Source organism: Phyllosticta capitalensis (genome assembly GCF_038381095.1).
Source record: "Phyllosticta capitalensis strain CBS 128856 chromosome Unknown BKA78scaffold_6, whole genome shotgun sequence".
NCBI classification, from domain to species: domain Eukaryota; kingdom Fungi; phylum Ascomycota; class Dothideomycetes; order Botryosphaeriales; family Phyllostictaceae; genus Phyllosticta; species Phyllosticta capitalensis.
This window is the reverse complement of record NW_027117444.1, coordinates 1,614,401-1,638,736: the sequence shown is the minus strand read 5'-3', so window position 1 is coordinate 1,638,736 and position 24,336 is coordinate 1,614,401. Positions and strand designations below refer to the sequence as shown.

At 55.4% G+C, this 24,336-nt stretch overlaps 10 protein-coding genes across 10 annotated transcripts; 5 read left to right on the top strand and 5 right to left on the bottom strand.

The window, feature by feature from the left end:
- Window positions 1-846: 846 nt before the first annotated feature.
- BKA78DRAFT_152963 (PRELI-like family-domain-containing protein) lies at window positions 847-1,865 on the bottom strand. The gene is made up of 2 exons (XM_066882980.1): window positions 1,229-1,865; window positions 847-1,174 (listed from the first exon to the last, which is right to left on the bottom strand). Exons 1-2 carry the CDS (start codon window positions 1,725-1,727, stop codon window positions 924-926), a joined length of 750 nt encoding a protein of 249 aa, XP_066743552.1. The 5' UTR covers window positions 1,728-1,865; the 3' UTR covers window positions 847-923.
- A 218-nt stretch (window positions 1,866-2,083) lies between these two features.
- On the top strand, window positions 2,084-3,560 carry BKA78DRAFT_252459 (tryptophanyl-tRNA synthetase; the record flags this gene model as incomplete). Its single annotated transcript, XM_066884739.1, has 3 exons — window positions 2,084-2,271; window positions 2,326-2,832; window positions 2,882-3,560. The coding sequence occupies 3 exons, from the start codon at window positions 2,084-2,086 to the stop codon at window positions 3,558-3,560; spliced, it is 1,374 nt and encodes a 457-aa protein (XP_066743551.1).
- A 389-nt stretch (window positions 3,561-3,949) lies between these two features.
- On the bottom strand, window positions 3,950-5,032 carry BKA78DRAFT_296555 (Alpha/Beta hydrolase protein; the record flags this gene model as incomplete). The annotated part of the gene is made up of 2 exons (XM_066886634.1): window positions 3,950-4,597; window positions 4,709-5,032. The coding sequence occupies 2 exons, from the start codon at window positions 5,030-5,032 to the stop codon at window positions 3,950-3,952; spliced, it is 972 nt and encodes a 323-aa protein (XP_066743550.1).
- Window positions 5,033-5,882: 850 nt separating this feature from the next.
- On the top strand, window positions 5,883-7,539 carry BKA78DRAFT_152903 (uncharacterized protein). Its single transcript, XM_066882976.1, has 2 exons — window positions 5,883-6,401; window positions 6,728-7,539. Exons 1-2 carry the CDS (start codon window positions 6,062-6,064, stop codon window positions 7,408-7,410), a joined length of 1,023 nt encoding a protein of 340 aa, XP_066743549.1. The 5' UTR covers window positions 5,883-6,061; the 3' UTR covers window positions 7,411-7,539.
- A 778-nt stretch (window positions 7,540-8,317) lies between these two features.
- Window positions 8,318-9,457, bottom strand: BKA78DRAFT_353748 (Orotidine 5'-phosphate decarboxylase domain-containing protein; the record flags this gene model as incomplete). The annotated part of the gene is made up of 2 exons (XM_066891608.1): window positions 8,318-9,087; window positions 9,139-9,457. The coding sequence occupies 2 exons, from the start codon at window positions 9,455-9,457 to the stop codon at window positions 8,318-8,320; spliced, it is 1,089 nt and encodes a 362-aa protein (XP_066743548.1).
- Window positions 9,458-9,602: 145 nt separating this feature from the next.
- On the top strand, window positions 9,603-10,973 carry BKA78DRAFT_152890 (uncharacterized protein). The gene has a single exon (XM_066882975.1). It carries the CDS (start codon window positions 9,933-9,935, stop codon window positions 10,716-10,718), a length of 786 nt encoding a protein of 261 aa, XP_066743547.1. The 5' UTR covers window positions 9,603-9,932; the 3' UTR covers window positions 10,719-10,973.
- On the top strand, window positions 10,968-12,232 carry BKA78DRAFT_152931 (uncharacterized protein). Its single transcript, XM_066882978.1, has 3 exons — window positions 10,968-11,312; window positions 11,447-11,771; window positions 11,836-12,232. The coding sequence occupies exons 1-3, from the start codon at window positions 11,229-11,231 to the stop codon at window positions 11,883-11,885; spliced, it is 459 nt and encodes a 152-aa protein (XP_066743546.1). The 5' UTR covers window positions 10,968-11,228; the 3' UTR covers window positions 11,886-12,232.
- A 2,629-nt stretch (window positions 12,233-14,861) lies between these two features.
- BKA78DRAFT_252308 (uncharacterized protein) lies at window positions 14,862-17,121 on the bottom strand (the record flags this gene model as incomplete). Its single annotated transcript, XM_066884722.1, has 5 exons — window positions 14,862-15,061; window positions 15,123-15,561; window positions 15,615-16,547; window positions 16,604-16,708; window positions 16,762-17,121. The coding sequence occupies 5 exons, from the start codon at window positions 17,119-17,121 to the stop codon at window positions 14,862-14,864; spliced, it is 2,037 nt and encodes a 678-aa protein (XP_066743545.1).
- A 1,190-nt stretch (window positions 17,122-18,311) lies between these two features.
- BKA78DRAFT_252059 (uncharacterized protein) lies at window positions 18,312-19,920 on the bottom strand (the record flags this gene model as incomplete). The annotated part of the gene is made up of 2 exons (XM_066884703.1): window positions 18,312-19,085; window positions 19,138-19,920. Coding segments are annotated over 2 exons (1,557 nt in total), but the record flags the coding sequence as incomplete, so codon positions are not given.
- A 2,916-nt stretch (window positions 19,921-22,836) lies between these two features.
- BKA78DRAFT_317061 (uncharacterized protein) lies at window positions 22,837-23,888 on the top strand. Its single transcript, XM_066888678.1, has one exon. The coding sequence runs from the start codon at window positions 22,978-22,980 to the stop codon at window positions 23,716-23,718; it is 741 nt and encodes a 246-aa protein (XP_066743543.1). The 5' UTR covers window positions 22,837-22,977; the 3' UTR covers window positions 23,719-23,888.
- Window positions 23,889-24,336: the final 448 nt, after the last annotated feature.

Sequence of the window (24,336 nt, the reverse complement as noted above, 5' to 3'; positions counted from 1 at the left end):
ATTTTTCGACACTAAGGTGCTTCCTCTGCTCGAGTCTATTCATGATTTTATCTGGTGCAATCCAGAACAAGTTTCTTTGTGCTGGAGATTTGGCCCGCATGTTGAAGACCGACAACAAACTAACCGGCTCTCGAGGCTGGACAAACCTATCAAATTGCAGGTCATTTTGCTCACTTTTGCCAATTCGATGTAGTCCTGCAAATCCTGAAAGCTGGTGACTGCAAAGTCGGTGTGTTGTGCTCGTATGACGTCGTATGATATCTGAAGAGCAAGGCTCGTTGATAGCAAAGCATAAATCCGGCGAGATGGTTCCGAGGCCTTTTCAATTCAGGTTTCTTTGCTAGCCCACAGCAAGGGAGCTACGTCCAAGAACGACCAAGACAAATGGGTAATGTCTAAGTGCAAGTTCTCATGCGCACCGTTTCCCACCCTGTGGCTGCAGCAGTTGTGGATTAGATGCAGGGCGGGAGGGTCGCATGCAGGCTGCGGGACCCATGCTCTTTTCGACCAAGTGCAACGGCATCACCAATGAGGAAGGTCAATGTTCGCCACCTCGCATCGTGGAGCTAAAAGAAAACAATGGAGTGCATCACCGCTTTTTGCGGGGTAACCCCAATGACATCAACTGGCATCACGTGTGTGGTTCTGGGAGGCGAATATCAACTGTATACACGTTGAGCACAGAGGCAGTAGTTGTGAAGAGAACTGGAGATTTGTTTTCCTTTCCTTTAGATGCACCTAGTTACAAGTGCCCTCAAGTGCCGCTATAACGAAACCCACTCATGAACCAATGAGATACGCAGCGACTGTGCTTAGTAAGACTGGTCATCGTGAAAAGCTCAAACGCCATTGCCCAAGCGCCAACGCTAAATCCAGAGTTTGATCCTTTTTCCCTTTTGACGCGCTTGTACGCGAGCGTGCATTCAATCCTCGCCGCCGTTGGACGTGGCCTTGACTGCCGCGTGGCCCACGACGACGCCCTCGCGATCTTTGCGCATACCTTCCATGACCGCGACCAGACCACCTTGACGCAGTCTCTGCAGAACAATCTTCATGCCCTCTTTGGCGTTGGGCTGGCTCTTTTCGGCGCGTCGGAGACCAATTATCTCGATGGAACGTTGGATGGATGCGGTAGACCAGGACTTGAAGAAACCAGGCTTTGACGGCTCCTCTTCTTCGACCTCGGCTGCTTTAGCGTCCGCTGCTGCTTTCGCAGCTCTCCTCTTACGGATGTTTTCTCCGATCATGGAGTGAAGAGTGACGGTGGTCTTGACGTCCGTCTTCTCGCCCGGGAGGAGAAAGCCCTTCATTGCCGCCGTCCTATGGCCATGCAAGCTCTTCATGGCGTTGGCCGGCCGAGTAAAGACCTGACGCTCAATGACGCTGAGTACGCCCGTCCATTCCAAGTTCTGGCTTTCCGTGTTCATCCATCCGTCCTTGATGTTGACAACGCTGCGTTCGAGGATGAAGCTCTGGCTGTCGCCAGCTGGTGATGTGCCGAGCAACGAGCGTGGGATTATCTTCAAAGCGGCGGAGGGTAGCTTTGACTTCTTGAGATGGAGGCGTGTCGTATGGAGGGTCTGGGTTTCCGGGTCGAAATGACGGTCGATGACATCGGTCGAGACGACGTGGGTAGAGTATGGATTCGGATAGCGAAGGAAGTAGGCCAAAGTGACGGCGGGGAACGAGTAGTCGTAAGTGTAGGAGCTGTCGTAGAATTTCACCATCTTGAGCGTCTGCGCATATTCGATGGAAATGTGGGGAGGGAGGAGATGGATTTAAGAAAGAAAGGCGGGGGGATGGATGATCGCTTTTGCGCAACGCCGGCGTTCCAATTCGTTCTTCCTTCTCATGATGGTCGAACGACATCCGGCGCCGATCGGCCAACTGCTTAGGCCGCAGTAGCGCCGCCGAGCTAGTCCGTAGGTACCCAGCCACAGTGTACATTAGCTGTGCCACAACGGCCGACCTGTGGCGTCGCAAAACATCCCACTTGCTGCTCGTCGCGCTGTGACTCTTCCCCGCCAGCCAGCATTGCTCATTCTCAACTCTCCAGGCCAATCGATCCACCACACCACCAGACATGGCCGAGAAGCAGCCTACGACCACCACTGGCGAGCCGCCGTCCGTCGCGGCTCTGTCGCTTGCCGAAACTGCCACCGAGAACCCCAAGAAGGCTGCCGTCGAGCAAGAGATCAACCCTTGGGACGTCGCTGCTGCTACTGACGAGAATGGAAACGTTCTCGCCTTTGACTATGAAGCTGTCTCTCGGTACGGCCCGAAGGCTCCCTCTCCCAATGACCTCACAAGCTGAACATGCTCCAGGAAGTGGAACACCAAGCTGATTGACGAAGCGCTTCTCGAGCGCTTTGAGTGCGTGACTGGCGCAAAACCTCATCGCTGGTTGCGCCGTGGCCTCTTCTTCAGTCACCGCGACTTGGACCTCATCCTCAACTACTACGAGCAAGGCCGTCCTTTCTTCCTCTACACTGGCCGTGGTCCCTCGTCCGACAGCATGCACGTCGGACACACTGTTCCATTCGAGTTTACAAAGTGGTTGCAAGATGTGTTTGATGTTCCATTGGTCATCATGTTGACGGATGACGAAAAGGCGCTGTTCAAGGACAATCTGACGTTTGAGGAGACGATGAAGTGCGCGAGAGACAACGCCAAGGACATCATTGCCATTGGCTTTGACCTCAAGAAGACCTTCATCTACAGTGATCTCAAATTCATTGGATATGACGGTGGCCACATGATGCTCAATGCCTGGGAATTCTCCAAGCTGGTCACGTTCAACCAAGTCCGTGGTGCTTTCGGATTTGACGCCAGGTGAGTTGGTCCGACGTCGTGTGGGAGGCTGAAACTGATTTCCGTCCAGCACCAACACTGGTCGCATCTTCTTCCCCATGTTTCAGTGCGTTGCGGCCTTTGCAACCTCGTACCCTTTTATCTGGGGAGACGACCCGAACTCCGACTTCCGCAACAAGAAGACGGCTCAGATTCCATGCCTCATCCCCTGCGGTATTGACCAAGATCCGTATTTCCGCCTAGTCCGCGAAAACTCGCACCGCATGAAGCATCCCGTTCCTAAGCCCGCTCTGATCCACTCCAAGTTCCTCACCTCCCTTCAAGGCGCAGGAGGAAAGATGAGTGCATCGATTCCAAACAGCGCCATCTTCATGTCCGACACCCCCAAGCAGATTCAGAAGAAGATCAACAGCCACGCATTTTCTGGAGGTCAAGAAACTGTCGAATTGCACCGGGAAAAGGGCGGAAACCCTGACGTTGATGTTGCGTATCAGTACATTACGTACTTTGAGGAAGATGACGAGAAGATCAAGAAACTCTATGACGGCTACAAGGCCGGAGAGGTTCTCACTGGTGAGATGAAGAAGGAGTGCATCAAGCTGATGCAGGACTACGTCAAGGGCTTCCAAGAGAGAAGAGCAGCCGTCACGGACGACATTCTCAAGTCGTACATGACTCCTCGCAAGCTGGAATGGAAGGGCAACCCCAACCCCAAGAAGCCCGAGAAGAAGGAGGCCGAGAAGAAATGACTAGGTCTAACGGGATTGGATCACGAAGAAGGTAGAAAGAGATGGACGAAAAGATCAGAAAGTGAAGATAGAGATGGTGCGCTGACACCGACGATAAAAATGAGCTCTTTATCCGCCTGGATTACCACTGGCCCGATGCGGCCGCCGCCCCTGGAAGTCTGCAAAAGCAAATATGTTAATCATGATACGCGAGCCTGCAAGAAGGCTCTCCAGGCCTTGGACAACCTTTCGATTATTAGTGTTCCTAGCTGACCAGCAGATATATCCTTTGATTGATTCAACACAACACGTCTCATGATCTAGCAAGTTAGGACTTCGAAAATCTCTCGGGAAATCAGAAACCATCTATTTCTTCGCTTCTATTCAAAGAGTACAACAGGGCTGAGCCCTCAAAGACTAAAACTTTCGAAAAACTTCATGATGACAGCTGCACCATCATAGCAAGTGGTGTAATTTCCGCTCTCGTCATCATCATTGGGGTACGTTGCTGGCCACGTGTGCTTCAAATTGCTCTCCCAGTAATGCTGCACGACGCCGCCTCCCCAGGAATACCTCAGCACCTCTGGGTAGCCGGTTCCCTGGCAAACGCTCGTCGTCACGTTCTCGGCAACCTCGAAGCCATCCCTCTCGACCCACGCGTGCACCCAATCGAGCACAGGCGCCGTCTCGCCGCGTCCGCCGGGACCACGCCCATCGTACGGGATGGTCGTGTCGAGCTCGCCGTGGAACTCGACAATGGGGATGGGGTCGCGGGCCGGGTTGCACGCAGGCAGCGAGTCGTTGGCGGCGCCCAAGACGCCGTAGTAAAAGGCGCCAGAGACGGGGGCGAAGGCGGCGATCTGGGCCGACGTGGTGGGATCGCAGGCGAGCAGACCAACGAGGCCGCCGCCGTTGGATTTGCCCGTTGCGTAGACGCGCGACGAGTCGATGCAGTAGGTCGAGGTCAGGTTGTTGATGAGGTCGGATGTGAAGGCGATGTCGGAGATGTTGGCTGGCGCATCTGGGTCGCCTGTCCATTGCCGAGTGCCTTTGGAGTTCTGTAGGTTGTGGTCAGCGCGGGTTACTGCAGAGGAGATGTCATGGTGTAATATGAGGTTGGAGAGGGTAGTTGGTCATTGATGAATCTTCAGGGGTAGAGGGCGACTTACAGCCACGCCTTGCGGGTACACAGCTATAGCACTGGGGTTGTACGAGGCATTGGAGAATTGGGACAATTCTTCTTGCTCCGAAGCACTCTTGGTGCGGCCATGGTAAGACAGGATCAGGGGAACAGGCGTGTGGGTGGAGTAGTTGGCGGGCAGGTGGATCAGGTAGCTTCTCTCAATGCCTCCGCTGAAGATGGTGACGTTGGTCGAGTCGCCCCCAGGAACCACGCCGGCTGGCAGCGTCTTGCCGCACCCTGTCGAAGGTGTTGTTGCTGCTGCTGATGTCCACGCGCAGGCTGCGAGCCCAGCGAACCGCAGCAGAAGCATCTCGACACAGCAGAGTAAAACAGGGGGGTAACGTAGGACTGGGGCTGGGGCTTCTGCAGAAAAGCAACAAACAGTCAAGTTACGAGATACTGCGAGACGGTACGGCCTTGGCCCAGCTTATAGAGCTGAGGGAGCCCGTTCGCCGTCGTCGTAGTGATTTACGGTCGTGGGGGCCGTGGCGCTTTTCTTGATGTCAGCGTCAAAGACGAGCAGAGACGGCGCCCACAAACGACATCTTCGACCCCAAACGCCATCATGGCCGACAGGAACCTAGGTACGTCGGAGGCGGTGAGAAGTCATGTATGAAGCTGAGGACCCTGTCACATCTTAAAGCCGTTGTGATGGTTGTCCTCCCACAAAGTCCGTCGCCGCGTCACAAGCCCCGCTTCCAGCCGCCAACGCTAGAGGTGAGCTGACAGCCGTAGCCCCAACGCAACAGTCGTCTCTTCGAGAGGTGTTTTGTGACTGGCCACACCGGCCTGCAGATCCCCAGGACCAGCTGGAAATGTGTCTGGATTTGGGTCAGCGCAACATTGGGAGGGTGGGGCGGAGCAGGGGTTTTTCTTTCAATTCATGTCACTCGCCGTGGTGCACTTCACAATGTCCAGGTGCAATTTGGAGCAGATCGCCGTCGATTTTTGAGCCGTTAAGAGGCTATACTGCCGGTTAACACAGAGAGGCTCCATCTCACGTCCGCCCAATGTTTCTGCCGCTGCATCTGTCATCCAAGGTCGCTGCTGTCCGTCTCTGCCAGCGCTGCTCGAGGAACCATCTCGCCCCCTCTGCCCTCGTGGCCCCCACCTGCGCTCGCTGATCTCCCGACTGGGTCAAGGGCCAAAGCACAAACGATATCGGTGGTCATCAAGAGCGTGGAACTGAGACACAGGCCTAGCGGGAAGAAGAGGAGGAGGAAATCGGGTCAGCGCGAAAAAAACCGCTGACTCTGGCGGCCAACCGTGAAAGAAGGACGCTTCTTCTCTCAAGCCACCCCCTACCGTACCCACGAATGCACACCACCACCCACGCACCATGCGATTGGCCATAGCACCCTCTCCGCCAAAGCTGTTCTTCCTCGCCGCCGCTCTCTGGCTCAGCCTCTTTTCCACCACCGTCCTGTCTGAAGACTCGAGCAGCAGCTCCAACTCGACCCGGAATTGCTACTATCCGGACGGCATACAGTCGAAAGGGCTGCCATGCTTCCCCGACCAGGCCGTCTCGCCGTGCTGCGGCCGCGGCTTCATCTGCCTGTCCAACGGCCTCTGTGAGCCCGGGTCTGAGTTGAGGCGCACGTACCAGTATAAGATTTACCGCTCGGCCTGTACTGACGCCTCGTGGAATTCGTCGAGCTGTCCGAGTGTGTGTATAGGATGTGAGTTTTTACTTGTCTCTTAGCCCCTCTTCTCTCATCAAATCAAATTTTGGAGGGAATGTCAACTCTGGCGCATAGCTGCCTGGATGCTCCCTGGTCTACTGCAAAGAGGACTCTGGTGCTTCCAATTGCTCTCCCAGTGGCTCCGAGTTGGGATTCTTTTCATATTCCGTGGCTTTTTCAACAGGCCTGGACATAAATATTTCTTTCGTCATCGTCTGAGATGTTCATCCAGCAGCACTTTTCTTAACCCCTGAACCTCACCACGATCCAGTCCCCTTCGCACACACATGAAGAAGAGCCAAACTAACCCGCATAAACTACAGCCTCGGACAATCTCGACTCCGGCCAAGGCCTCGCCGCCTGCGGCACAAACGGCAGCTACTGCTGCGGGCGCGGCTACGACTGCTGCGCCAACGCCTCCAACATCTTCAACTACGGGGTTGCAAGCGCGGTAACCACGCTTCCCTACTCCACCGCCACGTCCACATCCTCGTCCTCGTCATCCACATCAGCATCCTCGTCTTCCTCTTCCTCTTCTTCCTCATCAAACCGCGCCATCGCAATCGGCGTCGGCGTAGGCGTCGGCGTCGGCGTCGGCGGCGCCATCCTCGTCACCGCACTGATAGGCCTGCTGCTGTACCGGAAGAAGCGCAAGACGAAGGCCAAAGAGTCGCCTCTCCCGCCACCCACCACGTCGTCCGCGCCTCCTCACCCTCCTCCGCCTGACGCCTCCGTCCCTCCGTCAACAGGCGTGCCCCAGACGCCGCATTCGCCAACGTCCCCTACCGAGCTGCATCCGCAGTCGACGTCGGAGCTGCCCGACACCAACGCCAAGGAACGCCCGCAGGAGCTCCATGGCCAGGAGGGGTTGCGCTCCGAGTTGCCCGGGTCGACCAAGGATCCCGCGGGGCCCCCGCCAGAGTACTATCCGTTGCTGGAACGGGGCCACGAGGTGAGGCCGGAGGGCAAGGTCGCGCCGGCGACGAGGCATGAGTTGGAGGGGTAGTTGTTGATGGACAGCAAGAGATCGGTCCCGTCAACGAGGTTTCTGGTGTATGGGCTTGGTGAGCCTAGCAGACTGACTGAGCTCCGCAGCTGGAGCACCATGACGAGAGTCGAGCGATGAGCGCGGCTGTAGGATATGTGCCACACTGGACACGCTCCACAGCGCAGTCAAGACTGTCCTGGCTCAGACAGCAGATGCCGCATCCCACCCAGCACCTAGAGCAACTCCAGGCCAAGGAGAAGCAGAGGAAGAAGTGACATGTGCATACGCACGGAAGAAGCCATGGACGTTGTGGAATCCCATAAAGCGAGACGACTGAAGAGAGCAAAGAATCTCAAGACAAGACAGGTAAAGGAGATCGTGGTAGCGATACCTCGCACGCACACCACCAGCTCCCTATTCATACACCATGCCCAATCAGTAACAGTTACGACCATAATTTAATGAACAATGCTTTTTTGCTTCTCCTCTCATTCTCCTTCTCCTTGAGGTGACGATGCTCGTCCCTCTCGTCGTTCAATGTACATTTTCTTGAGAAAAAGGTTCATCTCATGCCCAACGCCTGCTGCTTAAAGAAAATGAAAACGATGACAAAAATGAGAAATGAGGACAACAACGCCGGCTATGGCGCTGTCGTGTGGTAAGCTCTGTACATCCAATGTCTTCGAGATAGTCGTCGGCTCTGTCCGCTCTTTCGACTGTCTGTCCGTCAACCCGTATCAACTTTTTGTTTTTGTTCAATCATTTTGAAGTCAGTTGCCGTGCCCTGTTCCCAGCCCCCTAAATCTCTTCCCAAGTCTATGTCCTGATACCAAATATGAAGAAGGAAATGTCATCCGTAAAGCCATGGGGTGGCGTCCAGTCATTTTCAGACCAGCCGTGGTTGCGCGCTGTGGCATTCACCTCATCATTTGGCGATGCGGTCCTCGTACGCTGCCCAAGCTTCCTTCCTGTACCGTTCCGCCTCCTCGGCCCTGTTCTCTGCTTGCACGATGCCCCTGCCGACAATCGCAACGTCGCAGCCCTTGTCGTAGATGATGTGGCGTGGGCTGTTGTACTGCTGGCCCTTGCCGTCACCCAAGACGGCGCCGCTCTGGCCGGGAGGCGGCAGCTTGACGCCGGGCGTCATGGTCAGGAAGTTGTCCTCGGGCTCCGAGTTGAGCGAGCGCTGCGCGATGAAGCCCATGACGAAGTCCTTGTGTTCGCGGGCGATTTCGACGGAGCGCTGGGCGTAGGCCTCGTTGAGCATGTTGCCGGCCGAGCTCATTTCAGCAATAAGCAAAAGTGCGCGCAGGAACGGCGTCGTTCCCAACTGCTCCAGGATGTCCGCCGTGTTGTACATGTCTCCGTCGCCCTCGATCATGGGCGTCGGTTGCGGGCTGATGCTCTGCGAGATGGTCGTGCTTATCGACACGATGCTCTGCTTGCGCGAATCGGCAGATTCGGTGGCCTCGCCGTCGACCTCGAGCATCGACGACTCGTTTGCATTCGCGCTGCCATTGGCGGGCTCGGCGCTGATTTCGGTGTGGACGGATTGGTTGTACGTGTGAATTGCGCTGGTGGCTGCCTCCTTGAGAGAGCTCACGATTGCGGGACCGGGGAGGGCGTGGGCGTTTGTGATTTCAGCCCAGCGAGCTATGACGAGTGGGCCGCTGGTGTATTGCTTCTGGACCGTCTCTGGAGAAGTTGTGAGCGTGTGCTGTCACAGGCAGGGAACCCAATGCTGACCTCCAATATCGGCGAATTTCCTGTCCTCAAAGACAAGAAACTTCTTGCGCTTGGCAATCTCGCGCAGTCCTCTAACTGTTCTGTCGCTAAAGTCGCTGAGGGTGTCGGCGTGGGTTTTGAGCAGGCATATCGAGTCTCCCACTTCTTCGGCCAGGTCGAGCAATTGCGCAGTGGTAGCGACGTCTGCCGAGAGACACAGGTTTGTCCGTTTGATAGCAATGAGGCGCAGGAGGTATGCGGTGAGCGGTGAAGTGTGGGGGAGCATGGCACGCTCAATGTAGGACTGGGTCCAAGTGGGATGGCGCGGTGGGGGAGCCATGGTTGAGGACAGGAAGGACAAGGAGGAGAGCAAGGACAATGGCGTTGAGGCAGTAGGGAGGAGGCGGCGAGGAGTGAGGGGAGAGGGCGGGCGCAGAGAGAGTTATAGCAAAGAAGATGGTTTATAGTGTTGTACAGAAGCGGCGCGGGAGGTGTGCGAAGGCTGCTCAGTGCCGCAAAATTCGGCAGGGGTGCCGCCCGCCACTCGGGGCGGTCAGGCAATCCATCTCTCTCCACTCTCCACAGGCAGCCCTCGCTCCTCATCCGTCTTGGACAGGCACAGCGGCACTCTTCCCTTTGGCACCACCCGAGGGAAACATTTTCCCAGGATTGACCTGAGGCCAACAAGGGTCCTCTTAGTCTTGCGAATCGATCTTCGGCCTGAACCCTGCGTCCCTGCACCGTGCCCGCCGCCGCTGCAGCTGCTGGTGGCGACTTTTTCCCGTCTGGACGGCGTAAAACTAAACGTTATTCAAATGTACGTATACTTCTCCGCAACTCAAGCCGGATTATTGCACTCCCTGTGGGCAACAACAACGTCAGACGTGCCTGCTGCCGTCTCCAATATTTCGTCTCAGATGCTTGACCCAGTTCTGGACTGTCGGATTGTGGGGCAGCCTCTCCTTTTTGTGGACCATGGACAGCCCCTGGTACGATCCTTTTGTGTCTGTCTGTCCATCATTGTTCACAGGCCTTGCCCTGCCTCCAACGCCGCGATTCTGGCCGATTTGGCGCCTCGGCTCCACCCCGACTTCGTTTATCTCGAGTTTGTAACGGATGAGCAGGTCACGCCGCACCAGCCAGTCAAGGGCGGACGTCTGCGAGTGGAGAGACACAGGGTGCTCGCTTGGATGTGCTCAACCGCCCGGTTCAAGACATGGCCATTTTCGTACATGGCAGCCTGCCGATTTTCTTCCTGTCGTCCGTTGATCGACGTGTACATCCTGCCAGTGCCATTTCTAAAGTTAGAGCCTCCAAAGACTTGGGGTGCCGAGAAGCGTTCGAGGGCGCGATGGCCGCAACTTTCTCCGCAAAACAGGGCGGATCGGTCCGTCAAACTGTCTGCAGAGGGAGGAAGCCGGTCCCTCGATAGCCGTATTCGCTTCTTGGTGCCCGAGATGGTGGGCAAGACGTCTCAATTGGATATTGAAAATGTCAGGAAAGAGGGCGCATACGTAGCCGATGTGCGCCACACGGCATTTTGGGAAAGACTTTGGTTAATTGATGCAAGGTTGCAAAAGGATAGAGTGGGGAGTAAATAGATCACCGCTCGCTCGCTGGTTTGGTTGCCAGCGGCGACGTATAAACCCGCGAGACCTTGGCCACGACTTTTACAACTCAACACCAAAGACTTTTTGGACCCAACCTCGACCAGCAGGAAGCTTTCCATAGGCGCTGCGCACAGATGCAATGCAAGCTTAGGCTTCATGGTGGCACTGCCGTCTCTATCAATGCCCATGTATCTTTTATCGAACCTCTGTTTACTTTCACGGACTTGACGTATAAAAGTGCAGGAGAGTCCGTAGAGCTTCACAAGCAAACTGTACCATCGCCATGGCTGCGCGTGTCACGCGTGTGCCTAAGATGCGCGAAGCATAAAAAATCACCTCATGACTGTACCTCTATTTAAGTTCTGTGTGTCACAACTCTTCCTCTCCACCTCCTCTTCCAGTCAACACCTCTACCAGAACACTTCCTCAGCACATCCAAACCCTCCAACCTCTTCTGCCTTTGATCATCCTTGAACACATCCACTTCCATCACATCCAACAATGTCTGAGGTCAAGAAGAACTTCACGGAGCGCGAAATGCAGCTCATGGCATGCGCTTTCCAGGCCATGCGCAACCCTTCTGATGTAAGTTGGCTCTTCACTCTACCACCCAGATCATCTCATGCTTTCAGCTCAAGCATGTCGCATGTTGACATTGGGCTCGTCACTCACCTCATCACCTTCCGCATGTACCCGATCTCACCTGACTTTAACCACAGATCGACTACAACAAGATGGCCGAGCTGGCCGGCATGTCCAACCCTCGCAGCGCGTCCAACGCCATGGCCACCATCCGCAAGAAGCTCAGTGCCAACATGCCTGCTACTTCCGAACCCAAGACCCCCGGTGGCCGAAGCAAGAAGCGCAACGCCGACGATGACGACGAGGAGGATCCGCTCAAGGGCCAGGAGAGTCCCACGAAGAAGAACAAGGCCAACGGCAAAGCCAAGGCCACTGGCAAAGGTGCGGCCAAAGGCAAGAAGGGCGCTGTCAAGAAGGAGGACACCCCGACCGAAGACGACGAGAGCGACGGTCTGGCCGACGGTGAGCATTTCCATCCAACACCCTCGTCTTCAAAGGTGCACAACTAACGGCGACAGGTGTTTAGAAGATGAAGTGGCGAAGCAGGCGTACGCCGAGACTGTTGGCTATTGCTGAACACCTTCTCTTTGGGATACAATTGGACAACCCGGCACTCGCGCCTAGCTCTTGATGGAAGCGATACATTTGCTGCTCACGATACGGTTCTCGCCTCACTCTGCCGGCGGTGTGGTCTTGGTCTTGTCCTTTGATCCTGGTTCCGACATTGCGGTTTTTCGATGCGAGAAGTTGGTGGTTTCTGGAGTTGGGTAAAGACCAAAAAAATAGCAAAGGCTCTTCGGCACACGAAGGGTCTGGATGGTTCTGACAATGGGTTTTCAAGGGTTGAGGAAAGATACCACCGTCCCACTCGGATGGCCATCAGAATGGGAATAATTTGAAGATGCTCATGAACAGTGGACCCAATTCCCAAAGGTGAAGGTGATGCTCGAAAAGCAAAACACAAAAAAAAAAAAAGGGACGGCACCCAGAATGTTTCGTTCCATGAAACACACGAAACCACTCAGCCGGGCCGCATCCAGGCACCCCCGAGCCCCTTGCGCCGTCTGGGCTGCTGCCCCTCCAGCTCGCCCCCCGCAATCCCACACGCTGATCCCCCACACTAAACCCAACCTGGACCAGCCTGGGGCACCAACCTACCTGTACCTTGACGCTTTGGTCCTGTCCATCCTTCAACACCACCATCGCGAACGCCAAATGCCTGCGCCCCGCTCGTATGCTTGCCACACACCGAACTGACTAGATAGCATTGACGCGTCTGCTTGCGCTGCTCATCGATTTGACAGTTGCTGCACCAAGCGACTCGCACGGTCCGATGTGTTCGTCGATCAGGCGTGCCGCGCCGGGCGCCGCCGTCGTCATGGTCAACGAGCGCATCCGTTTTCCGTCGGTCATGGTCGACTGTCTCGCTGCTCGAGACGAGCATTCGTGGATTCGTGACCATCGGGAGGTTGTCCTTGGGATCAACAAGAGGCCGCCGAGTGGTGTCGAGTCGAGAAAGACAGATAGGGTCGAAGTGGCTCGTAGTTTGTGATGCCAGAGCGATGTGATGGAGGAGACCTCGAACGAAGCCAGAGTTGTACACGCAAGCCATGAGAGCTGCCTACATGGACATCATAGCTACCGCAAGGCGCAGCAGGTAGTGGACAAATCCAGTTCCAAGGAGAAAATAGATACGGGGTAGTTGAATGTGCGCAGTAGCGTTTTCCATCCATCCCGGCCAGCATGCCGGGGTGCCATCTCCAGGAATCCAGAGGCAATACCGCATTGGAGGTATTCGATGGCCATGACGTTGTATCATCGGAATTTGGAAAACGTCCATCAAATTTCAGTCTCTTTGCGAAATAATGCTGCATCCCCCTCCCAACAAGCTTTATTGCATACATGTCGATCAGCCTGCTTTTTCTGTAGATCAACTGCTTCTTAGAACAACAAACTTTGCTGTTGGTGATGATCGTCTGCAATTTGGCATGCGCGTTAGAACGCTATCGAGTTTCTGAAAGGCTGCAATGGGATAAGAGAAAAGATCCCATCCCATCGCCTGGCCCTATCCCATCCTTCCATGTCAACACCACAACAACTCTGAGCCAAAAGCGCTTGCAGTCGCGCAACCAATGCCAATTGCAACCAAAGATCTACATACATGCGCGTGGAGCACATGTCCAGTACGCAACACACACAAACTCAGCTCCCCTCAGCCTTCCCCTCGTCGTCCTCCTCCATCACCTCCAGTACCTAGCAGCTGGCTGCACCCGGGGGACACGCCCAACTCTCCCGTCCCGCTCGCGGCTGTGACGTCACACAACCCTCCCACCCGCTCACCTACCTTAGCCCGAACCCCAGCACCTAGCCGCCCTCCCATCCCCCTCGTTCGTTCCCTTCCGCGTCCCTTCCCTTCCCTTCGTTCATCCCTACCCGCGCCCGCTCCGCGCCCCGCCGTGCGCCGCGCAGCCGTCCGCCGCTGTCGCCGCCGTACCCGTCGCCCTGGCTGCTTGACCCTGTCCCTGGCAGTAGCAGCGCGACGGCCGGCCGGCTCGCGGCACCTTAGCCGCTGTACACGCCGAGTCCATGAGTGCAGCCTTTCCGGATAGCACAGGTGAGCGACGGAGAGCGGGCCGGTTGCCGTCATTGGTTGTGGATTGTGAATGGGGTGCTGTTGCGCAGGAAGACAGACTGCTGTCTAGAGAGACGTTGAAGGACATGATGTTCATTTTGGATCCTGCTACGTGGATGGGCAGGTGGGTAGAAGAAGGGTTGTACTGTGAGGATGGCAGGTAGACGGAATGATGCCTATCGCGCCAAATACGGACAAATTGAGCTCCTCTCAATGAATTGCAATCCATTGGGATAATTGTGGCATCGTTCTTTCAGTCATTCAGCCTGTCAGCTATCAACTACATTCATCCGCCGCCGCAGCTGTTTGCTCCCCCCGCGTCCCGTCTGAAGCAACCATGTCCACTATCGCCTTGCGCCTCTGAGCTTCCAGTCATCATCCATGACCGACAACACCAAGCCGTCGTCCACCTCGTCAACAATGGTAAATAAAAGCACGCCATGGTCTTGTGGGATTGACGAGGTGGCACCGCGTAAGCCAACCTGTAGAGACCAAGTCCGGCAACAAATTGCAAATGACAAAATGACAGAGTGAGCCAAACGGCCGACAAGGCTAGACAGCCGAGCCTTGTCTGTACCATTTGCTTGACTAGAAGAGGAAGATGGGGAAATGGGTAGGGAGGAAAATGTTGTGTAAAGAAGGCAACGGAAAAGAAAAACTTCGGGGTATGTCAGTGCTAAACCAAGCAAAACAGAAACAGACAAGGCCAGGTATTAAAACAAGCAGTCCAATCAAGACTTCGTCGACGAGTGGTAAGGGGAAGTACCGGGAGTTGTCGGTCTTCTCCAACGCATAAGACACCGGTTGGAACACATCAAGCTCGCCTCTTTCGCCCGTCTTTTTCCCACTCTTCCCTCATTTGAAAAATCAATCAGTGTCGAAGCGTTCGCGCAGGATTTGAGCCAGAAAACAACACCTTTTTATCGGAACCGCGCAGTGCACCTGCCCATAACCTCACCCTGACAGACCAGTTCGGCGTTAAACTCGGAGCCGTCGAGCGTGAGGTAAATGTCAAAGTAGACCCGGTAAAAGGTTCCTTGAGGTGTGTCCATTCGCTCAAAGTCCTTTTCAAGATTCTTCCGGGAGAGGTCTGACGTGAGCGTGACCACTTCCTTTATCCCTGTTGCGTTTCATGTGAGTAAGCTGCAGCTTCGAGTAGCTGAACGCAAGGGAGAACTTACTAGGATCCTTGACGTATTCGGGGCACACGTCGTCATCACATGCATAGAGAATATCCTCGTACATGAGAGTTGCGCCCGGAGCGACCTGGCGGAAAAAGGAGACCTTGACGGGTTCGCCAATTTTGACTCTTTGGCCCTTTTGAACAAAGATTTGACGGGTAAATTTGCAGCGGTCCTTGCCGTCCAGGGAAGGCACCCGGTACTGCTCCGGATGATGCCCCTCCTTGAAAGGCTGGAGCGTGGCCATCAGATAGTGTCTTCTGGCCACACGGTGCGTGACGATTCTTTCAGTGATTCCAGCAGTCACAGCACCCTTAACAATGGCGGCGACAGAGTCCATGGGCCGGACGACCTTGGATTGGAATTGCGGGGGCACGTGGAGCTTGATCTGTTGGAAGAGATACTCAGATGCACCGAAGCCGCCAACGACGAGAATGTTCTGTATCACTGTCAGTATTTACGCAGCAGTTGCAAGTCTGGTCAGGGCCTTACGTGAAGGGACCGGTTTTGGGCCTGAATCGCAATGATCTGGTTGCGCACAAGCTCCAAAATTCGATTGACAACGGGCTCGAAGCATTGCAAGATTTCCTCATTGGTAAAGGTCATGTAGCCGTCCTCAATACCGGCCTCGGGGAATTCGGCCTCGATGCCAACGTCGACAGCCCACTTTTGACCGTTGTTTCGGAAGTCAGCCTTGATGCGGTTTTCAAAGTCCATGATGCACTTGGCATAGACTTTTCCGGCCGTTTTAGAGCCATCGGGAAGCTTCATCTTGCGGATCTTGGCGCGCAGAATGTTGCTGAAGTTTCGGTTCAGGGCCGTAGAACCGCAGGAGTCTCCAGAGCCGGTGGTGCACTCGGCGACGGAAAATGGCTGCTCCTCTTCAACCTCGTAGGCGATCAAATCGACTGTACCACCACCGCAATCAACAATCAGCACGGCATCATGCACCTTCAGATTGAGCAGGCCCGTCTTCGAACAAAACATGGCAGCAGCTTCAGGTTCAGAAACCAGCGTCAGTCGGTTGTCGTTCTCATCGCGCAGGAAACCAGCCTGAATAGCTGCCGCTCTCGTTGCGGCTTTGCCGGCATCATTCCAGATGGCCGGGACCGTGAGATAGTATCGGATGTTCCTCTCCTCTCGGTTGAAAACATCACCCAGGGTCTTTTGCAAGTAATTGCGCATGGCCTGGCGGAGATGGAAAAGGTAGTCGGCGGCAACATCAATCTCAGACTTTCCCGGAGGAAGCGGCGGAAGGTTGATGGGGTCGATGTAGGTGTTGCCCGACAGCATCAGCTGCAGCTTGAACCACTCCACTTTCTGGACCCCAGGCTTGGGATAACCGGTGTGAGCCAAAGCATCGGCAATGTCTGGCCCCCACCCAACAACCTTCTGATACTGATCGTAGTACAGGACCGTCGGAATCTACCCATTTGTCAGAATTACCAACCAGCCATCTTTCAGCCTTGGGAGTATCGCACCTTGTGTTTGGTCTGGTTTCCGGCGCCGGGCCACTCGGTGATGATGTCCTCCTTGGCCTCGTTGTTTGTTGCAAAAGCGAACGCTACACCGGAGAAGGTGGTTCCCTAATGATGCGTCAGTCGGCGCGACCTCGACGAGTTTGTGTGTGGCAACTTACAAAGTCTATGCCGACAATCAACTGTGCCTTGCTCCGCCCCTGGCCGTCAGCCTCGACTGGCGCAGGCCTTGTGAAGGACTGAGGACCGGCCGGCGGGGCATTTGGATAGGTAGGATAGCCTGGGTGCTGCGCGTGCGGAGGGTACCCAGGAGGACCTGCGGCAGGTTGGTATATTTGGCCTTGGGGGTGCGAGTAGTGGCCCTGGTGACCCTGAGGAGCGGTGTTGATGGGTGGGGGCGGCATTGGACTCGCGGTGCGACCAGTGTTTTGTTGTTGCGCGCCGAGGTGCGCGGTGCCGGGAGGAGCGAGCGTGTACGAGGGCGGTCGTCCAGCGGGAACGGAAGGATTGGGGTGGTTCATGGTGGGAAGAGAAGTCGACGAGGAGCTGCCAGGGTTGGACGGGGATAACGAGCTCGCGCTTCCCGGAGGCGGGGTAGTATTGGTAGTCCCTTGGGCCGCAAGGTTTTGAGTAGACCGGCGGTGAGAATCTCTGTCTCTCGAGAGGAAGCTTTTGAGCCTGGAGTTCATGGAGAGGGACATGGAAGACGAGGAGGAGAGGGGGCGAAGGGTAGAAAAAAGGGTTGGAGGAGGACAAAGAGGTGGGCTTTTTGGGGGCGCAAAGCGAGGTCAGACGCTCGGCAGGCAGACAGGCAGGTGGAGAGGAGCGTTTGGTCAGGACCGGGGCTGCGGCTGAGGACGACGAGGCAAAATTAGCGAAAGTCAGCCTTGGAGGAGAGGGAGAGACATGGGGGTCGCGCAGGCTCACCGACGACGTGGGAGAGACGCAGCGCAGGCGTGGGTTGGAGGGCGGCAAGATGCGCAGCAGGGCCGTGGGCGGTGTGTGCGGTGGGTGGTGGTGGTGAGATGGGAGCAACTTCAAAGAAAGAACAAAGCGACGACGCGGAACCGAGAGGCGGCGGCAGTTTTGTCTTGTTGTTGGTTCAGGGCACGAGGCAGCTGTCAATCGAGAATCGAAGACTCATGTGCTTTTGAATCTAGACGCGCGCCGTGGAAGTGCTCACCCACTGTCTGACTGCGGCGGTGTCGGCGGCGCGACTGAGCCACTGGCTGGAGGCTCCGTTTTGGTTAGATACACCACTGTCCATCCCTCTATACAGCTAATAATTGTCACACAGCCGTTGGATCTGCCTTGCGTGCGAGTCTTCAGAGTCTAATCTTTTGTCTCTACTCTTTTCTTCTCCTTCGCATTCAACATCCATTACCTCACGTCCTCATCATCCACCATCAACGGCCCCCAGCACGAGCCCTGTCGGCGTGGGGTCCTTGGCGCTGGGCTCACTTTCTGACGCCCACTTCAATCAACCACGATTTCAAACTCAACCACGCCCATCTCAATACAATTCTTGGAGCTTTGCCAGTTGTTTGTCGTCTTTTTCCGATCAGGCATGCTACTACGCCAACAATCCCAAGTCATACCTATAGCCAACTCCGCTACAAACATTTACGCCATGTAGCAACGCTCACAGTAAGAGCGCAGACCACCGCACCGACCAATATGCGCCAAAACGCCAACAGCTTGCTGTTCTGCGTCAAAAACATTCAGACTCTCCCAAGGCTTCTTGCATCTGTCCCTTTCCATGGAAAGTGTCCTCCAATCCCACACTGTCCCCCGACTCCTCCAGCTCGTCGTAGTTGGTCGAGTCTTCCAGCGCCGGCACTGGTGTTCGCCCTGTGAGAATGTTGTACAGCGAGTCCTCGCTGTCGTTGGCACTTCCCGGGGTCCCTGGCCGGCTGTCCGAGCGGTCAAACTTGAGGATCGTGTCTTTGCCGTATGGCCAGAGCGTTATGAAGCCGTGAAGATCCCCGAACAACAGTGCGGGCTTGCGCTGGATACTTCCTGCAAGCCAGGCTGCTTCCATTTTACCATTCGACTTTTTGAAGGGTGTCCTGACTATCCGCGGTCGGCTTTCGGCAGCATCCCACAGATATACGACTGGGTCTTCTTGTGCGCAATGGACCAGGAGCAGATTCGGTATGTTTGGGTGCCATGATAAGCTCTTGACCGGCGCATGCTGGATCAGCACAGTCCGAGCGGCAAGTCGGGCGAGGTCCCAAATCCAGACACATGTTGGCATTGAGTCGTCGCGGGTGGCCACCAAAGTCCCGTCTCCGCTGAATGACACCACGGATATCCCCACTTTTGACAAAGGTTCGGACGCTGGAGCCGGCACTACCGGAGCGGATATGGGCTGCGCTGCAACGGTATAATCCCGCTTCGATGTTGCTGGCACTTGTTCCTGCCACACGTCGCCTCCCGCGAGCTGCACCAAAGGCGTGTGGTCTAGAAAAACGGTAGGTGAAAACTGTGACAGAGTCAGCTTCTTCTCTGTGTTGCATTGCAAGCGGAAATCTCACTGTGCGTGTTCCTAGCAGAGTGACTCTACTGTCATAACCTCCGACCGCAAGAAAATCCGACTTTGGACTCCAACTAATGCTCTTGATCCCGAGTCCTCGCATTGGGCCATCGTCTTCGCCGCTGTAGGTTCTGTACAAGTGTCCATCTGCTGTGTAGAGGAATATGCGCAAACCCATACTCGGAGTGTCCCATATCGCCAGCCACTTGCCGTCCGGACTCCAACTCAGGCCCTGGGCGTCAACGCTCGAGAGTGCCACAGTCTTGAGCACAAAGTAGGTGTTTGGAGCATGTAGCGTAAGTGTATCTTGCGGCCCAGGCCGCGATAGCAGCGCGAAAATTCCGTCGCCCGGCTTGTACCCCAAGCTCCGAGAGTCCTTGAACTTCGGGTCTTTGATTTCAACGCTGCGGCCGCTGGCGAGCGACCAAACAGTCACTCGAGCGGCAAAGTCTGAAAAGACCAGGATCTCGTCTGCAGAATGGCCAAACTCTACGTTGACGATTTTGCCCATGCCTCCGCTTCCATTGTTGATCTTGGCTGACCACTGTTTATCACCAAGATCCCAGACGCGCACATTGGTCTCGTCGGCCAGCAGCACTCTGAGCGCACCACTGGAATTGCTGTGTACTGGCGACCATCGTACCAGGGGAGGATTTTTGACATTCAGCGTGGAGGGAAGCGGTATGCTTCGAACGATGGAGAGGGAGCACGTTGCGCGAATCTGCAACCGGGATCCGAGGAGCGATGCGACGTACGCGCCATCGGGCGAGGCGACGGGGCGTGATAACGCTGTCGCAAGATGTCAGCGAGTCTTCTGCGAACCATTGTCGAGATTTTCGACCACCTTTGGCTTGTTGAGATGCTTCAGAGTCCATGGCGTGGGGTCATCGGCGTTGTTTACATTTCGGATCCCGTTGCTGTTTGACCGAGCAATGACGACAGCCGAATCGCCGGATTCCCCGCCACAACACGCTAGCATCCTTGGACGAATCAACGACCTCGACACCAATTCACCATCAATGCGTCTCGAGAAATGGCTAGACGAGAATCTTTAAACACTGCAGGGTATCGCATCAAATCTCTTGCAGGATTTTGGTACTTCCGTCCCGTCGCGCCACGCACTTTATCAAAAGATGTCTGAGAACTCATGAACAACCTAACTGCTGTCCAACACCACCATCATCCATCAAACCATGCCTGAAATTGTCTTTCCCGTTCGAGCATCATGGACTGCTTCTTGAGCATATCATCAGCAGCCCTGGAGACCCAACAAAGGAAAGAGCTCAGCCTTGTCGTACTTCACTTCCTTGGTCTAAACCCGTCCCTGCTCAACATGTCGGACACAGCCGGGGCCGGTTGAGATGCACACGGGTCTCATGGCGCTCATCTGGAAGTGACGTGCGGCTCTCTTGCTTCAGTCGACGTTGAGGCTGGGTGAATCTTCAATTCTTTCCTGACAGGATGAGCGTCTCCTGCCCAAGGGGGCAGTCGTCGACAGCTGCCACGCCCATCAAGCCGGAGCCACACCTGCTCAGCTCGACTTGCCCATTGTAGAAGCAGCATCCCCCGCCGACCCAGCATGCTTATACTCGCCTTCTCCCGTCTCCCCATCTCTTCTCCTCTCCACCCGTTCGCACCCCGTCTGCATCTCTTTGGCTGCATTTTTCTGGTTGCTCGACGTTGTCACTTCATCTTTACCTTTGCATCTTTTGTCCCCATCGGTATCCGCTGTCCATTCCAAGATGCGGTCCGCTGCCGTCCTGTCCACTTTGGTGGGCCTGGCTGCATCCTCGCACGCAGAGATCATTCCTGATCCTGCTGTCTCCAAGATCGGGTTTGTGCGCCCCTGACCATCCATCCTCGTCACTTCCTTCGTCATTGTCGACCGAGATTGACTGTCTGCTGACCACCTTTCAGTATCCCCTTTGGCATCGAGGCCCGCAGTCCAGCAGACTTTCCCCTGCCTACCGCGGCCCCTGACCATGACGGCATCCACGTGAAGATGGCTGGGCCTCCCCACAAGAGTTGCACCGACGGCATCTTCTGCGCCTCTCATGCACCCTCGGCACCCATCCTGCCACGACAGGGGACACAAACCCGCTGCAAGAAGTCCCTTGGAGACTGCGCCGCGACTGTCACTCCTGCTCCAAAGCGTTCGGAAGCGGACATCAACACTTTGGAGGCGAGAGCGTGGGAGACGCCCTGTCCCTACGAGTTCGCCGGCACGACAATCGACTACACTTGTACCAACAAGAAGGAGTACAAGACCTACCTCCGCGAGATGAAGACTCTGGATCAGTTTTCCGATCTTCTCGATGCACGAGCGCCAGCTGTCACTCCAGCTGCAAAGCTCCCGGAAGCGGATGCCGACGCCTTGAACGAAAAGTCATGGAAGACGCCTTGCCCTTTCACGTACAATGGCGTGCTCGTGGACAACTTTTGCACCAAGAAGAAGGAGTACAAGTCCTACCTCGAGGCAGTTTCGCTTCTCAGCATGATGACCAAGATGTACGGTTCCTCGGCATCGGTCGCCGCACGAGCGCCTGCAATTACTCCTGCTCCTGGACCTTCGGAAGCCGGTACCAACACTTTGGACGCGAGATGGTTCACTGCGTCCTGCCCCTTCGAGCGCAACGGAAACGTGGCCTGGTACCCCTGCAAATACCCTACCAACGGCAAAGAGTATCAGGAGTACAAGTCCTTCGTTGGTGGCATTCGGTCTATCGAGGAGGGGCTGCAGTCTTCTCGCTTGAAGTCACTCGGCGCCGATTTCACTGTTGCCGTCACCCTTAGCGGTACTGGTGGGAGTAGCGTCAGGACTGTCAAACGACCAACTCAGATTCCTGGACCTCGTTCGAGCAACCTGCCCACTCATCGACCCCAGGAGCATTCCACGCAGGTTTCATTCCCGACGACGCTGTCAGTTCCGCTGGAAGTTGACGATGAAGGTCACGTCTCTGTCATTGGACAAAGGCCAACTGGAAATCGGCATCACAACTCTGCGGCCCATCCTGCTGCCTCGACTGTCTACTCCGTTCGGGTTAGCGGTGCTGCGGGTGTCTCCACCATTCTTGTGCGGCCCAGTCCGAATGGCGTTGTTGCCGTGCCTATCACCAGTCACGGTCGAGTTTCCACTGCTTTCATCGCTGTACCCACGTCGAGGCATCACCATGACCACGTGCCCACGTACCGTCTGACTTCCACGCGGACTAATTTTGTTGCCGTGCCTACGTCAAAGCACCACCACGATCATCACCATGCCGAGCACCACTCGAACACGGCTCCGACTTTCATGCCTGTCTTGGTCAGCGATCATGGGCACACTTCCACGGCGTTTTACGCGCTTCCCACGTCCAAGCATCACCATCACGACCACCACAAGTCCAAGCACCATTCGAGCACGGCTCCAAGTTTCATGCCAGTCTTGGTCAGCGATCACGGGCACACTTCCACCGCATTTGTCGCGGTTCCTACGTCCAAGCATCAGCACCATGAGCACCACAAGTCAAAGCACCACTCGAGTTCGACTATCCTTGTTCCTGTGGTCATTGGTAGCCATCGTCCGGTCCCTACCTCCGATCTCCACCATCAGTCGGGGCACCATGGGACTACTACGATTCCGCTGCACCTGTCTCTCTCGACTCCATCCCAATCCTGTGTGCCTGTGCCAAAGATAGGAAACTTGCCTGTCTCTCCCCGCAACGATCCTGTCGCTTTCGTCGACTTGCCCATTTACACGTCAATCAGCAAGTTCAATTCCAAAGTTCCAGGTGCCAAGTCAGTCTTCACAAACAGACAGAGTCGCGTCGATTCGCCAAGGCACCTTTTGGAGAATTTTACGATGCCCAAGTATGATGCTTTGGTCTGCAGTCAAATGTGTACAAAGCTTCTTGGCTGCAGAGGCTTCAATGTTTTCGTCCGCCGCGATCCCGCGATGAAATTGAGCCCAAGCTGCCGCAACCCACCTCACTACGCGAGCGCGCAGTGCTGGCTCTACGACCAGCCTATTTCAATGTTGAACCGGAGCATCGCAAGCAACTTTGAGGGCATGGCACCTTTCCGTTTCAACCATGTCTACGCGGCCTCCAATGGCTACGACATGCCTTCCACGTACCCCAATTGGACTGGTCCTGGAGCGGTCGAAGGAGTCTACACCTTCACCCAAAGCTCCAGTCCCCTTCTGAAGCAGGGTGGAGGCCAATTCATCTACCAGCAGACCTTCGCAGGTGATCTGGACCCTGCCGTTTGCATCAACACCTGTGACAAGATCAATGCTGGTCACCGTGCCCAAGGGTTCATGGACCACATGTTCAACATCAAGAACGACACACATCATGGCGTCAAGGGTCGCTACCGTCCTTGCAACTTTTTCAATGTCTTCCAGACCTCAGAAGCGCGCGGCGGCAGCTTCACATGCTCGTTCTGGACTCTTGCCCCGAACAACCCTCCTCGGCTGACGCAGAAGATTGGCGGCCACAAGGTTGAGTCGAGCCTCTTTTACAACCGCCGTTACGACGACATTGGCAGGTTTCATCAGGAGGACATGATCGAGAATGCTGCGCATAACATTACGGAAAACTGAGTGCTGGACCGGAATGGATGAGTGATGCGGACCGAGTTGCAAAGGCCATGGAAAAGGCGTTGAGGCTGTTGATCGGGTACAACGGGTTCATGTTTTGTTTTGCGCGCATTGATACTGCTACTGTTTTCTTTCCGAGTAGTCGAATACCCCTACAGTCTTCCTCAAATCCATTCTCCGACTTTCAATTGCGCATGTTTGATGTGATGCATGTTGGTTTGCTCTCGCAGTGGAGTGTTCCTAGTTCTGCCCAGCACTTTCGCTACGAGAAAACAGCGGCGGTCGATAATCTATTGAAGATGACCAGTGACTGATGTCAACCACGCCCGAGGCCTGTCCTGTTCAGTTGCTGCTTCAATTTCCGACAGTGCATCTTGTGTCGCCCATTTGCACGCAAGTACTGGGTACTCTATTACAAAACCTAACCCGTTACATTGCGACGGCCGCAAAATTCTTGAGATGACGGAACTCGTCAAAGAAACTCGAGGCATTGCCCATCCAAGTCATTGCCGTTACCACATCGTTCAAATCTACTCACTCCGCCAGCCGAGTTTGCGGGAAGGGAGACACGACAGTTTGATGGGACGAGTTGACTGATCAATGGATGATGAATGGGCGCAC